Source organism: Eurosta solidaginis, unplaced genomic scaffold, assembly GCF_040869045.1.
Source record: "Eurosta solidaginis isolate ZX-2024a unplaced genomic scaffold, ASM4086904v1 ctg00000120.1, whole genome shotgun sequence".
NCBI lineage: Eukaryota > Metazoa > Arthropoda > Insecta > Diptera > Tephritidae > Eurosta > Eurosta solidaginis.
Genome location: NW_027136879.1, coordinates 579,923 through 601,054, shown reverse-complemented (window position 1 = coordinate 601,054; position 21,132 = coordinate 579,923). Strand labels below are relative to the sequence as shown.

The window sequence follows — 21,132 nt, the reverse complement described above, 5'->3', positions numbered from 1 at the left end:
CGAACTGCTTCGAAAAGATTTTCGAGACTGTGCCCGTATCGTGATATACGTTCACATATCGAAAAGCGATTTCACTCAAACAATAAAACAGAAACTGTTAAAAAATTCGTCAAAATGATAAAAGGTTATGAATCTAATGAGTCCTGGTAGTCTTCATTTCACATATTTCCCTAGTCCGATTAACCATTTCAGAGCTACTGAGATATAAAAAATTGCTTGCAATACGAATCGTAACACATGATACGGGCCTTGGTTTATATAGTTTCAATTACGAAATCATAGATGTTTTTTCTGAAAATATTACAAGTGGAACATAAAGAGTTTAATTTATAAAAATTTTTTAAAACTACAGCTGCTTGATTTCTGGTCGCTGCTGTAAATTACTGCACTCAAAACAAATAATATTTTTTTTTTGCAATCTCAAGAACCAAATTTTCTTCAGTTTTGTAGAGCATTTTGTTGCGCTTAGCTGTCGGTAAAAGTTAGCACATAACTTCCTGATACAATAGAAAGTATAGCTAATGACGCTTTTAAGAACTATCATTTTACTTGGAGCCCTCACGCTTACCCTTGCCGAGGTGGTGGATTTTAAATCATGTGGCGAAGCTGATGTTTGCACTATACACGAGGTACGCATTAAACCTTGCCCAGAAGCAGTAGAACATTTGGCATGTAATATACATCGTCGACGTCCAGCCACAATGTCGTTTGATTTTACACCACATTTCGGTGCAGAAACATTAGAAGCTGGCTTATATTGGGCTAAAAGTCCTACCCTAAACTTACCGTTGATCACTATGGATAGGAAAGCATGCAAATTCACGCCGTGTCCAACTGTTGCCGATCAACGCCAAACTTACACCATTGACGTACCAATCGAGAGTAAATTCCCCATATATGCTTACACAATCAAATGGACGTTGAAATCTCCGGCCGGAAAGTTATGTTGTTTCACAACCGAAATCAAAGTGGTGCGTTAAGATGGAATGTGAGATGAAAAAACAGTTAACCGCTTTGATTTGAGACGAAATAATCTGCAAGGAATGCAAAATAGGTATACGTAGATACAAACACAAGAACGTCATAATTGTGCTGAGAAGATAAATTTCACTACGCTTTTGTGATAAATAAAGTATTTTGTTGAAAGTGTGTATTTTTTGACTCAAAATTTTAATTCGAGCGTATAACAATTTCTTCTTAAAAATAGGTAATAATTTGTGCACCAAAACTTCCAGTAACAGTACAATTTACACAAGACCCTTTTAAGCAGCTCGAGAAGGAGAAACGATTCACTGTCTTGTTATACTTTTTACGGAATGATTGGAAAGATATTGCTAGCTCCAGAACCTGATATAAGAATCTCTATCGATAGTATTAGTCAGATAGCATTATTATGGCTGGGATAAATAGAAGTAAATGGGATCAGTTGTAACGTACAAATCAAAAACAGTGAAGGACTTGATATATTTGTGAAATAGCATTGCTATTGTTGTTGTCTTTATAGAGGATCTCACTCCGGCTAGTCGGCACGTCCACTAATGAAATCATCTTCAATATCCTCTACAGTTTCAGTAACAGAATTCCTTCAAATTAAAATTTCTATTAGAAAAGCTGGTTCAGCAGAACGTAGTAAAAGGTGGCGAAGGCTTTTTTTAAGTTCACAAATTATCTGGGTATTTATGGCGTTCGGTGTAACGGTGCTGATATACATTTTCCGGAAGACGAATGGCACTCGTAAATTCACGATGTGCTTGTATGGTGGGGGTTTCCGCGAAGGTCAGGTGCATCTTTTAATTTTCCTTTTTGCGGAACGTACCGCATTAATATGCAGAAAAGGACCATCAGCATCGACAAAATTCTCTAAAACGTACGGGGAATCTTTCTATCGATAAAAGTGGAAGAATAATACGGACTTTCTCCTGGAATAAATTATATCTTAGATTACGGCATATTATAAAAGTTCAATACGAGCGAAAGTACTCCGTTGTGGCAACCACACTGAAGAGCCTGCTTGTTTCAGAATCTACTTGGACAGTGCTGAGCGGTTAAGGCTTAGCAAGATTCTGTAAAAAGAACAACAGTCACCTCATGAAGGGAGGGTGTGTACGGAATTTACATAGGAATAATATCACTTAGCATTCTCTTGAACTCTCGTTTATTTGAGTTGATATCAATAGCTTCACCCTTAACATAGGAATCCGATGATGAAGCGGCTCTGGGAGTGTTCTAGAGAAAAGTTCTTCGACAGATTTACGGACCTTTATGCATTGACGATGGCGAGCACCGAAGAAGATTTAATGATGAGTGCGAGCTTTACGCAGACATCAACATAATAAAGCAAAATAAAACGCAGCGCCTAAGCTAGCTAGGCCATGTTGTGCGAATGAAAGATGGCGCTTCGGCTAAGAAAATATTTTTATCGAAACTCGCCCACGGAAGCAGTGGAAAAGGGCGGCCCCAACTTCGCTAGAAGGACCTTGTGGAAAGCGATTTAATCTCCCTTGGTTTCACCATTTGGTGCCAGTTGACAGAGCGAACAATTAAGTAAAAGAAGATAACTGATTGATGAGCTGTACGAGCTCTACCAAATTATTGTCAATGTGGAGATTATCCTCTTTCATACTTTCTGGTCCCTCATGTTCATTTTATAAACATTGCCCTCTAGTTAAGTTTTCCCCTACATATTCATTTTCTGGAATATTTTCTCTCTCTAAATATATTTTTAATTGATTGATATTTCTTACGTTTTGTATACGAGTATGTGTGTGTGTGTAAGCTGCGCGGAAACTACCCTACGCTGACCAAAAACTTTATCATAACTGGTTATGCATTAATTTACCTTAAGTTCATTAACCAATAAAACATTAAACGCCATTAAAAATTTTTTTCTTTTTTTGTGTTAGTTATTTATAACTTTTTTAGCGAAATCCAATAAGCTTACAAAGAAGTTTTAAAAAATTACCAACAAATTTCATTTTAATGAATTAATTCAGTTATTATTCGCTGTTTTGTTTATTCAAAATGTGCGTTGAACTTTATAAAAATGCCAAAAACAAAAATTATGAGCAACCTTAGACCCGTCTAACTAATTTATGCCGAAATTATGCAAAAAACTGGTTTATTTGCTTTATTTTAATTTGTTTCTTCTTTTATTTACCACTTTTTTCTTGTGGAGTAGCGGTGCGTGCGTGCGTTGCCCTTTTGCCACGCGGACAAATTTTCATAGGATTTTGAAATGCTTTTTTTTTTCATTTTTCTTATATAAAAAATCATTTGCATTTTCCTAATTTGACTATGTTGTTGATGGCTAAAAATCAATCGAAGCTGTTTGTTATTTAACTACTTTCTTGTTTTTACAAGGAACATTACTGGAGTGTTCGAGGCCTCGTTGCAGTTTGGCAGAGAGACCATCTTTTATTTCGGACCAGTACAAAATATTTTCTAAAGTGTTTCTAAGAAGATCTGTTGTTTTTTAGTAAACTTCTAAAGCCAGATTTTTTTATTTGAGAAATAAGATTTTTTTTCCCTTCAAATTCATTGATATACATAACGAAAGGTTTTGAGAATATTCTCAAACCAAACTTTTCCAAACAATCAGACAGAGAATAACTCTTGCAAACAAGTGATACTTTGGACTGAGCGTGCAATTGAAAAGTAAAGTCCTCTCTCATCATACCTGTGCAGATGTATTGCTCGGAATTCTGTACAGTGTTGAGAGAAAATGAGATGGCTCTTGGAGTGTTCAGGAGATAAGTTCTCAGGAAGATTAATTGTCCTCTCGGTGATGTCGAAGATGAGCTGTATGAGCTTTTAGATATGACTATTGTGCGCTGTATAGGTTATTTTATGCCAATGGACGAAGATGATCCGACCAAGAAAGTATTTCAGTCGACACCGAAGTTTGGAAGCAGAGGAGAGGGGCGACCACACTGAGTTGGGAGAGGCAGGTTGAGGAAGACTTGCCCTCCCTTGGTGCTTCCAATTGGCGTCAGTTATGGGGAAACAGGGATAGCTGGCGTGCCCTCTTACGAAACGGGCGAAATCGGTAAGGAAGTTGAAGTCCAATTAATGATGATGATGATGCGCCCATCTTTTGCGAAGCTTATTTTTTACTAAAGCGTAAATCTTTTTTAAGGGAACTTGAACTGATGAAAACGTGCCCTCTAAAAGAATACCAACTTCTCATATAGAAGGTGTGAATTTTTACTCTGTGCACCACTCAAAATCGTCCTGGTATTGGGTCTTTATTCACCAATTTAATTGTTGCTTGGGTTTTCGAATTTCATTATTGGGTCCGTTAACGCATTTTCCTGAATTATTAAAGTTCAAAAGCATTCCGTACTTCGGAACCAACTTATCGAATTGTTTTTCCAAAAAAATACCGAAATTATGTTGAAATAATGCTATAATGATTCCGAAGTAGTGCTGAAATTACTCCTAAATATAAGCCAAAACAATCTCTGAATGATATTGAAATTAGCGTTAAATAGTCCACAAACTACCCTGAAAATAATTCTGAGACTATCTCAAAATTATCTCGAAATAGCAAATAATTCCAAAATAGTCCTGAAATAGTCCCGAAAATAATTTCGAATCGCTCCTGGAATAGTCCCTAATAGAACACCAAAGCTTCTTGAAATTATTAGAAAAACATCCGGAAACCCTGAAATGATCCTGAAATAGTTCAAAAATTATGCCAAAATAGTTATGAAATAATCCTGAAATAATCGCATATAAAACCTGAAATAATCTTCAAAAAAACCCGAAATTCCAAAATGATCCGGAAAGAGAGCTGAAATTATGACGAAAACAAATTCGTTGAAACAGTCTTAAAATTATACCTAAAATAATACGAAATCTGTAGTCGATACCGACAAAGTTGTGAAACTATTGGAATTATTTCAAAAATAGTTCCGAAATAGTCTTGAAATAATCCCTTAACAGTTTCCAAATGATATCAAGAATAATATCACGAATTGATCTTGAAATAATCTCATATCGAAACCGAAAAAGCCTTGAATGATCCCGAAATCCTAAAAATTAACCCAAAATAGTCATAAAACTATATGGAAAAAAGTCAGAAATTATTCTGAAATAGTCTTATATAGAATCCAAAACAGTCTTGAAATTTTCCCAAAAAATATCTCGAAATTTGGAAATGATCCCGAAACATAGTTGACCTCGGAGAAGTCCACAAATGTTATCGAAAGTCCTGAAATTACTGAGATTATTACAAAAATTTATCAGACAGAGCTTTAAAACAATCCCCAACGAGTTCAAAAATTATAAGAAAACAGTTTTGTATTTACACTCAAATTAAATTATCCCGAACCCAACCATGTACAAAGCTCACACAATGTTCTCAAAGATCACAGGTCTGCCACTTTGGTCTCTATACAACAGCAAATAATCTCCGGAATGTTAAAGTTGCCCATCTTTTTTATATCATTGAAACAAAACTGCAATCGTTTATTTCTAACCGGTGTGTGTTTCAATCAATCTCTACTACATGAGCTCTCCGAGTGCCTCTTTCTTTATCAGTCCATGAATATATTCGATATCCTCACAGATATATTTTCATGCGAATATCTTAGCCTTGTTAATTCCCAGTTTATTGACCGCAACAGTTGCATACAGTCGCCCTAAAACGCATCGACAAAATTAGATTAAATATCTAACGGCGTAGCGTACTGGGTTTATATCTGACAAGTAGGAAACTATTTTTGTCGTTACAGTAGAAATAAAGACCTTATGACTCAAAATAGCTTAAATGCTTTTAGAGTCCATCTCCGGAGACAAAGCCATCATTTGGAATGGCCTTTGGAGTATTCGAATGAAAAATTCTCTGCATGATGTATGGATCTTAGAGTGTTGGCGAAGGACGATTATCACGTATGACGCGAAGAAACTTTGGGGAAGGAGTTATAAAAGTTTATGTAGGAGAACCGATCGGAATAATAGCCCATCAACAAACCCCAGTAAAAGCAAAAGGAGCACCCCACTGTATTTCCAGATTCTCACGAGACATTTTTCTCGAAAATATACCAGAAATCGTGAGCTCTTAAACCAAAAACCTTTGAATCTTTTAATACACATACTTGGTGTTTTTCCTAGTTGGTCATTTCGCTGTTCCAGCAAAGTACGCAGACAATTTCCTACTTTTTTTTAGCATGAAAAACATGTTTTGGTTGTAAAATAAACCACAATTTGTGGATGTCCTTTGAGACCCGAAAACAAGAAGTTGCAAATTAGTCAAATATTAATTTATGTATTTTTATTTTGTCGTAGCTTTGTATTACAGTAACTCGCTTTAATTAATAAAGCAATTAAAACTTTTGTGGCACGCACGTTAAAGAAATTGGTTGTTAATAAAGGGAAAAATGTTAATAATTATATTAAAAAATCTCTAGAAAAAAATCTTCAATAAAATAAAATCCTTTATTCGTTATTCATCCTAAGCTGTAAGGAAGCGTTGATATTCTCGATGCTCGTAATTAATACTTCATCAAATTCAATTTAAATTACCCACAAATACCCAAAACGCTAATATGTATATAAATTTGAGTATTTCTGTTAACATGCCCATCAAATGATGCATGCAACAACGTACTACTCAACTTGCAACATGCAACCTAAGCTCCAATGATATTAAGCAGTTGACGAGCTACGTACTTACAAATAAGATACACCAATGAGACGATCAACTACCAGCTCAGTGTGCGCCTTGGGCACAACAATAGCAACAACAAGACAATTATCAACATTTCTACGAATATTTGGTGCAATCATCATATTTGTTGCGTCAAAGGCAAACTGACTTAGGTCAAATGTCAAGACAAAGCCTTTACTATATTTGTATGCAGATTTGTTAGAATATGTTTAAAAAAAATGTATATATGTATTAGGGGATACTACACTGTGAAAAAAAAGATAGAGAATTCACGTTATGACACTCGACCTTCATCAACTGTCTAAAGTGATTAGAAACTCTAGAGGGGTAGATCCATAAAATGTTATCCTAAGAATAGAGGCCATCTGCAAGGCAAAGGCTATTTAGTCCGACTAGGGTTGAAATATTGCAATCGTTCATCCCAGTAAGATCCATCAACGAAGGTTACCGATGACACTGACACCGATGCCATATAAGAATGTTCGACTTATATTGCTCAAAGGCTAACAAGAAACTTTTAGTAGTGTTAAATCGTTCCCACTAAGCTTCTTTTGTGTTAGTATCGAAATACACCCCTTAGCTCGAAAGTCTTCCCACTCCTCTACTCGGAGAAGATTTTGTCATTTGTTAAGTTACATACATATACTCGTTGGGCAGAGAGTTCTAGAGTTTAAGGGGAGTACCTGTCAAAGTTGGACTTTAAAACATATTCACCCTTATCACAGGTTTTATTTTCACCCGAAAATATTCACAGTTTTTGTTCACCGTATCGCAGAGGGTGGCGAAAAATGATTTCGTGTTCGAAAAAGATTTCGCCTTATTGGCAACTCTTTGTTCGGGCGAAATGAACAGCGGGGAAACCCAAATTTGTTCACTTATATTAGGCGAATGAGAGGAAAACAAAATGAAAGTAATTTTTTGTTTTGAAAATTGATACTTTCACTACTAGAAATAAATCTATTTTTTATGACAACGTATCAGTCGGCAAAGTTATCCATTGTGGACAAAGCCACGGTTCCAAAATGTTGAGCACCTAACTGAAACAAGATTGGCTAAGACCCACTTCATGGTCCTTTCCAACGCCTTTTCCCTATGCGAAAAAACGAAGACATGTACTTTATAATTGGAGGAACTCCAAATTTTTTCTTCAATGGTGGCAAGGAGTTGGTAAGAATATCTAGCAAATATTAGAATGCCGGCTTGTTTAGCCTGTAATATTGGCGAAAGCTAACTGAAAAAAAAAATTAAGTTGTTCTTCAAAAGTGCTGAAAATAATAATTTTTAGCTTAGAGTGAATCACTTAGCTCCAAAGGGTTAGAATTTTCCCTTAATTGCCTACGAGCCGCTTTCACATTTACATTCTCCTCACGTTCAATCAATACCAAACTTAGTGCAATACTAAACATTACTTTATACATTTTTATCTCTATTTTTGTTGTCTTTTAAGCAAATACATGCTTGGTTACAAAATTTACACCATTGCAAGTAAATTATTTGTTCACAGCTAATTCACAATAGAGCATCAGCTGTTTCGCAGTGAACTTTTGTTCGCCCGAAATTGCCGATAGGCGGAAAAAATTCACCCGAAAAAAAGAAGTGAAGGCGAACACTTTTCCGCGTGAACTTCGCGATAAGGGTGATTTTGTATAGGGCACCAGACAAAAATCTTGTAACCAAATGATTTATTCCAAGCAAACGAAGCAATAAACCTTGGTGAGCGTCGATGGTACCTAAACATCTACCCGCTCGGGTTAGGGCAACTAGTTGGAAATCGTTGTCCATCTTTTTTTCGTTGCACTCCTTTAAACTCCGCAAACTTCATCACCCAACTAAGTGTGGTAGCCAACCTTTTCCTCCAGAGACCAGTAAAAACGCCCTCTTGCTGCTTTTGCCATCCCTCTTTAATCCTGTATCAAAATTTGGGTATGTGGCAACTTTTCAATCGCGAAACTCCGCGCAGAGTTGTTCCCAAAGCAGGAGAGTCGGCGCACATGCACACTACATATAACTATTGGGCACCAGCTTCTCACGACACCAATTTTTCCGATCATAGTGGACCGCACTCGATGGCAGGCATACATATCTTGGATATGTTCTCTCTCTCCCCTTCAGTAAAACTATAAGCTATACAAGTTCTCATTTCCTCCATTTGTGCCTAGTTTCAATCAGTCAGATAAGCTACTAACTGTACCATCGACTGCCAGTTAATAGCAAGCCAAAATTGTAAACAAAAGTCAGCTGCTCTGTAATGGTGAAAATAAAAATTTGGTATGTAAAGCTATCTCAGGGGTCCACTTGTTAGGCTCTAACTTAAGCATACATGATAAAATCGCCCCTGAGTGTTCGAAATTCTGAAATATTTATTTTTGAAAATCTGTTACTGAATTCGTGTTCAGCTACGTCGAGAACTTAGTATGACTTTTTTTACCAGTGTATGCGTTGATAGCTACACAAAAGCGTGACTGACAACAAGTGACATTTGTCAGAATGTAGTCACTCATGTTTTACATATAGACACGTAAATAGGTAAATATATAAATATGTATAACAAATCCCTGCATTAATTCACAATCCCCCACATATTAACAACAACTCCTTGCTTGGCACATTAAATTTTCTTGCTACACAACAAATTCCAGTGAATTGAATTTGATTTTGTCAATTGACAGACGTTTGACGGGCTGCCTGGCACGGGGCAGCTGCTTAGGTGCAGCAGCATGTCAAATTGTCAACAATTGTCTCATCTTAGTTGCAGCAGGAGCAAGAGAAATTGGAATATTATCTATCAGCCAGCGTTTCATAATGAGGCGTATCGTGCATATATTTGACTTTACTCCCAAAAGCATTGAAAGTGCATATGTACTTAGGACTCTTGCTCAAGCATACAAAATTCGACATATAAGGCACACATACATATTGTTACGAATATTAGCAAAACTAAGGAGTGCTGCCAGCTCTAAGCCGATCTAAGCAGTGACGTGAATGCACATCAATAATTCAATCATTATGTATCTACATAAACGAATAAATAATTGCGTCTACACATATGTACACATTCCGACGAGCAACATTTACATACAAGGCAGCAAGAGATGAGATGTCACACACCGATGAATTTACTTATACGCTTATGTGTGTGCGGGAGACTGTAAACTACAAACACATGCATATACCTTATCTGAGTTGGCACAAGAGAGAACAATAATTTGTGCACGTAGTTGTGGCTGGCGATTTTGTAGCCGAAACAACTAGTAACTTCTGGAAATCGAAGAGCCTAGAAGTATGCAGCGTAAACTATAAAAGCGGCGCCAGCGAGTAAGAAGAATTCAGTTTGATTTGAATTGTCAAGCAGTTACGAGTGAGACGATATCTAGCGAGCAATAGCACTATTATTTTGAAAGTCAGTTTCCTTTAAGCTATCAGTTTGGTTATTAAGCTATTCGTTGTACAGTTGGAGTGTTATTGTGAAGTACTTTAATAAAGGCCATTTTGCATTACTACAAATTGGAGTTATTTATTCAACAGTTTAGTGATTCGAACTTAGCAGAGGATTGCAAATAAGAGGATTTGCAAGTAAATTCGTTACAATTGGTGTCAGAAGAGGAATTGTTGAATAAATTCCGGAGGACAACAAGGACATGGCAAAGTTCAGTGAATTGAAGATCCAGCAACTAAAGAAGGAGTTGGAGAGCCGTGGATTGAATACAAGCGGCGTTAAACTTGAACTTCAGGCACGGCTACGAGAGGCAATGGAAGCGGAAGGAATTGATGTGGAAGAGTATGACTTTCATCTTGATGGCGAGGAAGTAACAAAAATTGAAGAGAAAAACGAAACATCGCAGACGGTTACCAGCACAGACTTGAACATGATATTGGCTGCAATATCTGCACAAACATCGACTGTAGCATCAATGTCGTCACAAATGTCATCACAACTGGAAGAGCAGAAGACATATATGGCATCACAACTGGAAGAACAAAAAACGTATATGTCATCTCAACTGGAAGAACAGAAAACGTATATGTCATCTCAACTGGAATCACAGGAGACACGTATTACATCCAAGATGGAAACTCAACTGGCAGAGCAGAAGACATATATGGCATCCCAACTGGAATCACAGGAGGCACGTATTTCAGAAATGACGTCGCAAGTGTCATCTCAACTGGAAGACCAAAAGACATATATGGCATCTCAATTGGAAGCGCAAGAGGCACGTATGTCTGAAATTTCGGCAGAAATTTGGGAACAGGTATCATCAAAACTGGAAGCGCAGGATGCAAAAATGGCTCAATTTCAGGCAGAAGTAGATGATTTAAAAGGTCGTATGGAGCAGTTACAACTAAATCGCCCAGCTGTTTCAGCGAGTAATCCAAAGGTAAAGACACCATCCTTTGACGGTTCTGTTCCTTTTCAGGTCTTTAAGCTACAGTTTGAGAAGACCGCAGCAGTGAACCAATGGAATGCTGAAGATAAAGTTGCAGCTCTGTTCGTGGCACTGAAAGGGCCTGCCGCGGAAATCTTACAGACCATCCCAGAGTACGAGCGGAACCATTACGAAACATTGATGAGCGCTTTAAAGAGACGTTACGGAAGCGAGCATAGGAAACAGATATTCCAAATTGAGTTGCAAAACCGCTACCAAAAAGCAAATGAGACATTGCAGGAGTTTGCTTCAGATATTGAAAGATTGGCTCATCTTGCGAATGCGGACGCACCCGTGGAATACACTGAAAGGGTAAAAATCCAGAGTTTCATAAATGGCATACGGGACGTGGAAACGAAGCGAGCTACATACGCAAACCCAAAGCTGACATTTGCTGAAACGGTATCACATGCATTGACTCAGGAAACGGCCTCACTATTGAGTAAACCAGCATACAAAGCTCTTCGTGTAGAAGTGGAAAGACCAGATTGGGTAGACACTATTTTGGAAGCACTGAAGGGATCACAACAGAAAAATGCCGGAGTTATTAAATGTTTCAAGTGTGGCAACCCAGGTCATATGGCACGACATTGCAGCAGCGGTCCCAATAGCTCCAACAATGTGGGTGGTCGTAAACGCAGAGCAGAAGGTGATGAGCAAATATCCAAGATCACTCAATCGTTAAACTAAATCGAGTCAGCCGCAAGGGGCGACAGCTGGCTCCCGCAATTGAATGCCCCATAATCTCTATCTCGCAGATTGGAAGAAGATCGAGCAATCTTACTGTTGGAGGACATGTGGACGGAAAGGAACGGTTACTGACTGTAGATACGGGTGCATCTCATTCCATCATTCGAGCGGATTTAGTCAACAAAAAGATAAGACCATTGCTTGGAGCAAGATTACGTACAGCCACGGGAGAGGACACCCAGGTAATTGGAGAAGTAGAATGTGAAGTCGCAATTGGGAACGTCACGGTAGTACACAATTTTATAGTGGCAGAAATTGTTGATGAAATCATAATTGGAGTCGACTTCTTAATCGACCAGGGCATCAAGATCGACATGCAAAGCAAGACGATGCGATATAAAAACATGGATGTACCACTTAATTTCGGCTACGAGAGAGGCTACAGCAGTAAACGAGTGCTGGTGGAAGAGAGTCAGCAAATACCACCAAAATCCGAAGCAGTCATCTGGGCAAAGGTTGATGGAGATTGTGGGACAAACAAATTGTGGGTTGTCGAAGCAGCAAACAAATCAGCTCTAAACATACTTGTAGGAAAAACCCTGGCTATGACACAACAAGATGGTCGTATTCCGGTAAGAGTACTCAATGAGTTCAAGTCACCACTCAAACTGACTAAAGGAGCTATTTTGGGAAGATGCCAAGAGGCTGAAGTAGTTATTAACTGTGAACAACTCCAGGAACACGTTTCAGCTAGTAATACTGATCTTTCAAATGACATCACGGCATGGATGCAGGAGCTAGAGAAAGCATATCAGAGTAAGGCAAAACAACTGCTCCTAAAGTACGCGAACATATTTGACCAGGATGATTCTAAACCAGGCCGCACCAACGTTGTGAAACATCAAATTGACACTGGCGATGCGAGGCCGATCCGTCAAGCTCCACGTAGTGTTCCACTGGCGAAGCGGGAAGTTGTGAGTCAAATCATTCAAGAAATGAGCGACAGCGGCGTCATCGAACCATCAGCTAGTCCATGGAGCTCACCGGTAGTACTTGTAAAAAAGAAGGATGGAAAAATGAGGTTTTGCGTGGACTACCGGAAGTTGAATGACGTAACGAAAAAGGATAGCTACCCATTGCCAAGAATTGACGACACTCTGGACTCGCTATCTGGTACGAAATGGTTTTCCACGCTGGACTTGAAAAGCGGCTACTGGCAAGTGGAGGTGAAGGAGGAAGATAAAGAGAAAACAGCCTTCAGTGTCGGTGATGGTCTTTGGCAATTTACAGTGATGCCTTTTGGACTTTGTAATGCACCAGCTACTTTTGAGAGACTCATGGACCAGGTACTGAAAGGACTACATTGGAAAACATGCTTGGTGTACCTGGACGACATCATCGTATTGGGCAAGAACTTTGATGAACATCTTAAGAATTTGGAGGAAGTTTTCCAGAGAATAGCTGGCGCTGGTCTGAAGTTAAGTCCCAAAAAGTGTGCGCTGTTTAAAAAGGAAGTCAATTATTTGGGTCACAAGGTAACGACAGAGGGCATCTGCACTGCGAACGAAAAAATAGAGGCTGTAAAGGATTGGCCAAGACCACAGAACCTACATGAATTGAGAAGTTTTCTTGGGCTGTGCACATATTACCGCCGATTTGTACCAAATTTTTCCAGCGTAGCCCATAGCCTCCATGAGCTTACAAGAAAAAATAAAGCTTTTGAATGGAAGAAGGAGCAAGAAGTGGCTTTCCAAACATTGAAGGAGCGTTTGTGCACTGCCCCAATGTTAGCATATCCGATTCCAGGAGCAACATTTATTCTAGATACAGATGCGAGTGGATATGCTATAGGAGGCGTTTTATCACAACTGGTCGATGGACAGGAGAAGGTAGTTGCATACTACAGCCGTTCGATTGGAAAACCAGAGAGGAACTACTGCGTTACGCGGAGAGAGCTGTTGGCATTGGTAGAGTGCGTTAAACATTTTCACAAATACCTCTACGGCCAGCGATTCCGTGTCAGGACAGATCACGCAGCTTTAAAATGGCTACTGCAGTTCCGTAATCCGGAAGGACAATTGGCACGGTGGATCGAGCGACTTCAAAGCTATGACTTTTCCATTGAGCATCGAAAAGGTAGTACCCATGGAAATGCCGATGCAATGTCACGAAGGCCATGTAGTTTGGAATGCAAGCACTGTTCAAAGGCCGAGGCTAAAGAAGACATTATAGATGTCCGGCTAATGACTATAACGTGTACGGATGAATGGGACAAGGAACAACTAAGAAAGTGTCAGCTAGAAGATACAGATCTGTCACATGTTATGCAAGGGCTCGAACGAAACGAAAGACCAAGCAGAGAGGATATATCAGCAGAGAGTCCCATTGCGAAGTCATATTGGGCACAGTGGAACAGTTTGGAATTGATATCCGGTTGCTTGCATCGAGTATGGGAGAGTGAGGATGGTCAGTGTAAGAAGAAACTTATAGTTGTTCCCAGGAAGAGGATTCCTGACGTGCTCAGCGAGTTGCACAATGGTCCAAGTGGAGGCCATCTTGGAATCACGAAGACACTCGAGAAAATTAAGCAGAGATTCTGTTGGGTTGGTTGCCGTCAGTCGGTCACCGAGTGGATTGCCAATTGCGAGGTATGCAACAGAGCGAAAGGGCCCAAAACCCGAAGTCGTGGCCAGATGAAGCAGTATATTTCAGGTGCACCATTTGAAAGGATCGCCATGGATGTCGCAGGTCCATTTCCTACTAGCAACCGCGGAAACAAATACGTACTGGTGGTTATGGATTATTTCAGTAAATGGCCAGAGGTATACCCAATCCCAAACCAAGAAGCAGAAACAGTAGCAGAAGTGGTTAAAAACGAATGGGTTGCAAGGTATGGTGTACCAATGGAGTTACATTCTGACCAAGGCAGGAATTTTGAATCAGCTGTGTTCCAAGAACTGTGCAAGAAGTTGGGCATCCGATGGTATGGTGGAACGTTTCAATAGAACATTGGAGGAGCATTTAAGGAAAGTAGTCGACAAGTACCATAAGGACTGGGATACACACATATCATTATTCTTGATGGCCTACCGATCGGCAGTGCATGACACAACGGGCCAAACTCCCGCAAAGGTAATTTTTGGCAATGACCTTCGACTGCCAGCTGATTTGAAGTATGGGATAGATGCCGATGCGGAGAGGAATGTCAAGAAATCCACTGATGTCTTAGAAGAAGAGCTGAGAGAGATACACGATCTGGTAAGGCAACGAGCAAAGATTATGAGTGACAAGATGAAAGCGAGGTACGATAAAGCAATTAATTCGGAAGGGTTTCAGGAAGGAGATTTGGTGCTGCTATACAACCCACAACGAAAAAAAGGTTTGTCCCCGAAATTGCAGTGTAACTGGGAAGGCCCATACAAAGTTGTAAAACGGATCAACGATGTAGTGTACCGCATACAAACCACTACCAAACCACGAACCAAAATGAAAGTGGTTCATTTGGAGAGATTAGCAGCGTTTAGATCGAGAGATTTGTCTGATCGGGACGATCAGACTTAGGTGGAGGGCAGTGTTACGAATATTAGCAAAACTAAGGAGTGCTGCCAGCTCTAAGCCGATCTAAGCAGTGACGTGAATGCACATCAATAATTCAATCATTATGTATCTACATAAACGAATAAATAATTGCGTCTACACATATGTACACATTCCGACGAGCAACATTTACATACAAGGCAGCAAGAGATGAGATGTCACACACCGATGAATTTACTTATACGCTTATGTGTGTGCGGGAGACTGTAAACTACAAACACATGCATATACCTTATCTGAGTTGGCACAAGAGAGAACAATAATTTGTGCACGTAGTTGTGGCTGGCGATTTTGTAGCCGAAAGAACTAGTAACTTCTGGAAATCGAAGAGCCTAGAAGTATGCAGCGTAAACTATAAAAGCGGCGCCAGCGAGTAAGAAGAATTCAGTTTGATTTGAATTGTCAAGCAGTTACGAGTAAGACGATATCTAGCGAGCAATAGCACTATTATTTTGAAAGTCAGTTTCCTTTAAGCTATCAGTTTGGTTATTAAGCTATTCGTTGTACAGTTGGAGTGTTATTGTGAAGTACTTTAATAAAGGCCATTTTGCATTACTACAAATTGGAGTTATTTATTCAACAGTTTAGTGATTCGAACTTAGCAGAGGATTGCAAATAAGAGGATTTGCAAGTAAATTCGTTACAATATTTACTTCCTAGAAGGTGTGTTGTATTATTTTAAATATTCAAATATCTAGATTTGTATTCCTGTTATTACACATTTCGTTTATTCTCCAAGCATTTAATGATTGTTGATTTGTATTTAATGCAGACTTAACAAATTGACAATTGACAGATGAAATCTACTTTGTTAGACATTTTAAATTTAAGCATATTTCTTTGATTTCCATGGGAATACGGATACACTTATTTGTCCGATAATGGCAGATATATGAAAATTATATTGAACATTTGAAAAATTTTACTTCAAACTTACCAAATTCAAAGAAATGTTTGCATAATGCAAAAAGGTTTCAGACCACTTTCAGAAACAAACACCTATCTTAAATGAGGATAACATTTCCTAAACAAATTTTCTGTAAATTGAGGAAAATATCAATATAATGAGTAATACCAATTTAATACGGAAGGTTAATGAAATAATTAGCCAAGATTTCTACATTAAAGCCCTTATTGAACTCAATCTTGCGTACAAAATACAAATTCCTAAATATCTCATTATCAAAGAGGCTCTTAACAAATAAAAACTCTTTCTCATTATTGCTTTATTGAATACTTAATCGAGTCAGAAATCTAGTACGTTTTGCTTGATGGGTAGGATTTTATTGTCAATGTAAATGACAGTTAAAAACAAATTATCTTCCATTGAATATTCAGGTGTTCTCATCCCGTTGACGTTTTCCCTTATTCTGACAAGTTCGGCATTCATATTTGAGTCCTTTATTTTGAAAGTGGTATAGGTTATTTTCATGGTCTTAAACTCATTGTTATTTCTGAACGAACGCATATATAGATGATTCTAAAATTATATACTAATAATAAGAATTGCATCGTTTCGCTATTGGACTCTCTAACAAACAGGAGGCGAGGAGAGATATCAACAAATTACCCCTGAACTTAAACGACATGAAATGACTTATACCACTTTCAAAATCAATGGCTCATTTATTTATTTATTTATCTCGTAACAATCTAGAAAATGTAAAAATTGTCACACAGATTACAAAAAAAAAAAAAAATAGACGTATAATAAATAGATCATACATAACTGCCTTTGAATTCTACTACGATCGGAGTAGATTTTACTATACGTTTAGAAATATAATAACTATATAGTAAGCCGCTACCAGAATTTTTTAGACAAAATGATTCACGTAACTTTGTATTCCGCAACAGAATATAGAAAACATTTTGCAGAAAACTAATTTATTTAAAGAATTTGTGCGAAAAATGAAGCAATAAAAATATAAGGGTAAGAATAGAGTGGGCGCTGATGCCGAGCGGAGCCGAGCCGAGCTTATTTTCATGCGAGAAGGAAATTTGTATATAACACAGTGAATGCGAGAATCAGCGCTGAAATTCTGTTTATTTCGTGTGTTTTGCTTTTATGTAATTTAGTCTTGTTGTTCATTTGTGTTTATAAAATAGCTGTAGACGGTAATGGATTCATCCGATGAAGAGTATTTTGCTTCTCCTAGTGTGATTAATGCAATTATTAACACAGAAGAATTTGGAAAACATCCAGTTACACTAAAAAAAAATTGTTCACTTATTATTTGATCGATTTCACTTATTATTTGATCGATATCTATTTTTATTTTTTTTTATTTTTAAACCATTAAAAAACAGGAATACACGCTAAAAAGCAAACATCAACCATGCAAACAAGCGCGCAAAACGTTTTGAAACTGTTTTCTCGCACTAATCGGCTTTGCGCTCTGCTGTTGTCGGTGTTCACTGTGTTATGCACAAGCTTATTTGTATTGACTTGTATGTAATCAGTTTTATCGCACTGACAATCTTTATCGCACTGACAATCTCAGCTCGTCTTTCAGCGCCCACTCTGTTTTTGCCCTAATACTTTTGAAATATACGTAAATACTGGCAAATAGAGCTGCCGAAAAAGTTAGGTTATGTTGTTGACATCACCTTTATTATTGCATTATGTTATTTTCAATAAGTTACGAAAAATGGCTTTTTCAAAATTAGGCACTTATTTGGTTAGGTGCAACATCTATGGGTAGTTGCGCATGCATTTTGTATTAATTGCCTAAACAGTAAAAGGGGTAACGGCTGCTATCCATTTTAACGATTTTTTGTAAAAGGCTAATATTTTTTTGGGGCTGCTGACATATGTTCGCTTAATGAAGGAAGCAGTCCTGTGTGAAAAGGAAAACTTAACTATTTCATTAAACAAAATTGTGATCCGATTAAGTTTCTGTCTGAAATTGGTATAAGAATTTCTTATTTTTATACTCAGCTGAGCAGAGCTCACAGAGTATGTTAACTTTGTTCGCATAACGGTAATCCGTAACGGCATAAACTAATCGAGATAGATATAGACTTCTATATATCAAACTGGTCTGGGCGAAAAAAGAATTTCATTTAGCCATGTCCGTCCGTCCGTCTCCACACGATGACTTGAGTAAATTTTGAGGTATCTTGATGAAATTTGGTATGTAGGTTCCTGGGCACTCATCTCAGATCGCTGTTTAAAATAAACGAAATCGGACTATAACCACGCCCACTTGTTCGATATCGAAAATTTCGAACAACACAAAAAGTGCGATAATTCGTTACCAAGGACGGATAAAGCGATGAAACTTGGTAGGTGGGTTTACCTTATGACGTAGAATAGAAAATTAGTAAAATTTTGGACAAAGGGCGTGGCACCGCCCACTTTTGAAAGAAGGTAATTTGAAAGTTTTACAAGTCGTAATTTGACAGTCGTTGAAGATATTGTTACGAATATTAGCAAAACTAAGGAGTGCTGCCAGCTCTAAGCCGATCTAAGCAGTGACGTGAATGCACATCAATAATTCAATCATTATGTATCTACATAAACGAATAAATAATTGCGTCTACACATATGTACACATTCCGACGAGCAACATTTACATACAAGGCAGCAAGAGATGAGATGTCACACACCGATGAATTTACTTATACGCTTATGTGTTTGCGGGAGACTGTAAACTACAAACACATGCATATACCTTATCTGAGTTGGCACAAGAGAGAGCAATAATTTGTGCACGTAGTTGTGGCTGGCGATTTTGTAGCCGAAACAACTAGTAACTTCTGGAAATCGAAGAGCCTAGAAGTATGCAGCGTAAACTATAAAAGCGGCGCCAGCGAGTAAGAAGAATTCAGTTTGATTTGAGTTGTCAAGCAGTTCCGATTAAGACGATATCTAGCGAGCAATAGCAGTATTATTTTGAATAGCAGAGTTTCATTGAGCTATCAATCAGTGTGGTTATTAAGCAAGCTATTCGTAGCACAGTTTGAGTGTTATTGTGAAATACTTTAATAAAGGCCATTTTGCATTACTACAAATTGGAGTTATTTATTCAACAGTTTAGTGATTCGAACTTAGAAGAGGATTGTAAATAAGAGGATTTGCAAGTAAATTCGTTACAATTGGTGTCAGAAGAGGAATTGTTGAATAAATTCCGAAGATTGGGAATACGACTTGGACATGGCAAAGTTCAGTGAATTGAAGATCCAGCAACTGAAAAAGGAGTTGGAGAACCGTGGATTAAATACAACCGGAAATAAGATCGAACTTCAAGCACGGCTACGAGAGGTAATGGAGTCGCAAGGAATTGATGTGGACGAGTTTGTCTTTTATCCTGATGGGGACGAAACAACAACAAAAATTGAAGAGAAAAACGAAACATCGCAGACAGTTACAAACACAGACTTGAACATGATATTGGCTGCAATATCGGCACAAATGTCCGAAATGTCATCACAAATATCCACCAACATGTCATCACAACTGGAAGAACAAAAGACAAATATAACATCCCAACTGGAGTCACAGGAGACACGTATTACATCCAAGATGGAAACTCAACTGGCAGAGCAGAAGACATATATGGCATCCCAACTGGAATCACAGGAGGCACGTATTTCAGAAATGACGTCGCAAGTGTCATCTCAACTGGAAGACCAAAAGACATATATGGCATCTCAATTGGAAGCGCAAGAGGCACGTATGTCTGAAATTTCGGCAGAAATTTTGGAACAGGTATCATCAAAACTGGAAGCGCAGGATGCAAAAATGGCTCAATTTCAGGCAGAAGTAGATGATTTAAAAGGTCGTATGGAGCAGTTACAACTAAATCGCCCAGCTGTTTCAGCGAGTAATCCAAAGGTAAAGACACCATCCTTTGACGGTTCTGTTCCTTTTCAGGTCTTTAAGCTACAGTTTGAGAAGACCGCAGCAGTGAACCAATGGAATGCTGAAGATAAAGTTGCAGCTCTGTTCGTGGCACTGAAAGGGCCTGCCGCGGAAATCTTACAGACCATCCCAGAGTACGAGCGGAACCATTACGAAACATTGATGAGCGCTTTAGAGAGACGTTACGGAAGCGAGCATAGGAAACAGATATTCCAAATTGAGTTGCAAAACCGCTACCAAAAAGCAAATGAGACATTGCAGGAGTTTGCTTCAGATATTGAAAGATTGGCTCATCTTGCAAATGCGGACGCACCCGTGGAATACACTGAAAGGGTAAAAATCCAGAGTTTCATAAATGGCATACGAGATGTGGAAACGAAGCGGGCTACATATGCGAATCCAAAACTAACGTTTGCTGAAACGGTATCGCATGCACTGACTCAGGAAACAGCCTCACTATTGAGTAAACCAGCATACAAAGCTCATCGTGTGGAAGTAGAAAGGCCGGAGTGGGTAGACACAATTTTGGAAGCACTAAGGGGATCTCAACAGAAGAATGCCGGAGTTATTAAATGTTTCAAGTGCGGCAACCCAGGTCACATTGCACGTCATTGCGATCTTGGTCCTAATAGTTCCAACAATGTGGGTGGCCGTAAACGCAAAGCTGGCGGAAATGAGCAAGAGCGTGTCGAAAGTAAAGAACGAAAACTTGCCCCGGCTGTTGAATGTCCTGTGATATCTGTGTCGCAGATTGGAAGCAAATCAAGCAGTCTTACCATCAGAGGGAATGTGGATGGTAAAGAGCGTGTACTGACTGTAGATACGGGGGCATCTCATTCCTTGATTCGATCTGATTTGGTCTACAGGGGAATAAAGTCATT

General features: G+C 38.5%; 1 protein-coding gene across 1 annotated transcript; it reads left to right on the top strand.

Moving 5' to 3' along the window:
- Positions 1 to 442: 442 nt before the first annotated feature.
- LOC137235625 (MD-2-related lipid-recognition protein-like) lies at positions 443 to 1,151 on the top strand. Its single transcript, XM_067758519.1, has one exon. It carries the CDS (start codon positions 522 to 524, stop codon positions 978 to 980), a length of 459 nt encoding a protein of 152 aa, XP_067614620.1. The 5' UTR covers positions 443 to 521; the 3' UTR covers positions 981 to 1,151.
- The last annotated feature ends 19,981 nt before the right edge of the window (positions 1,152 to 21,132 follow it).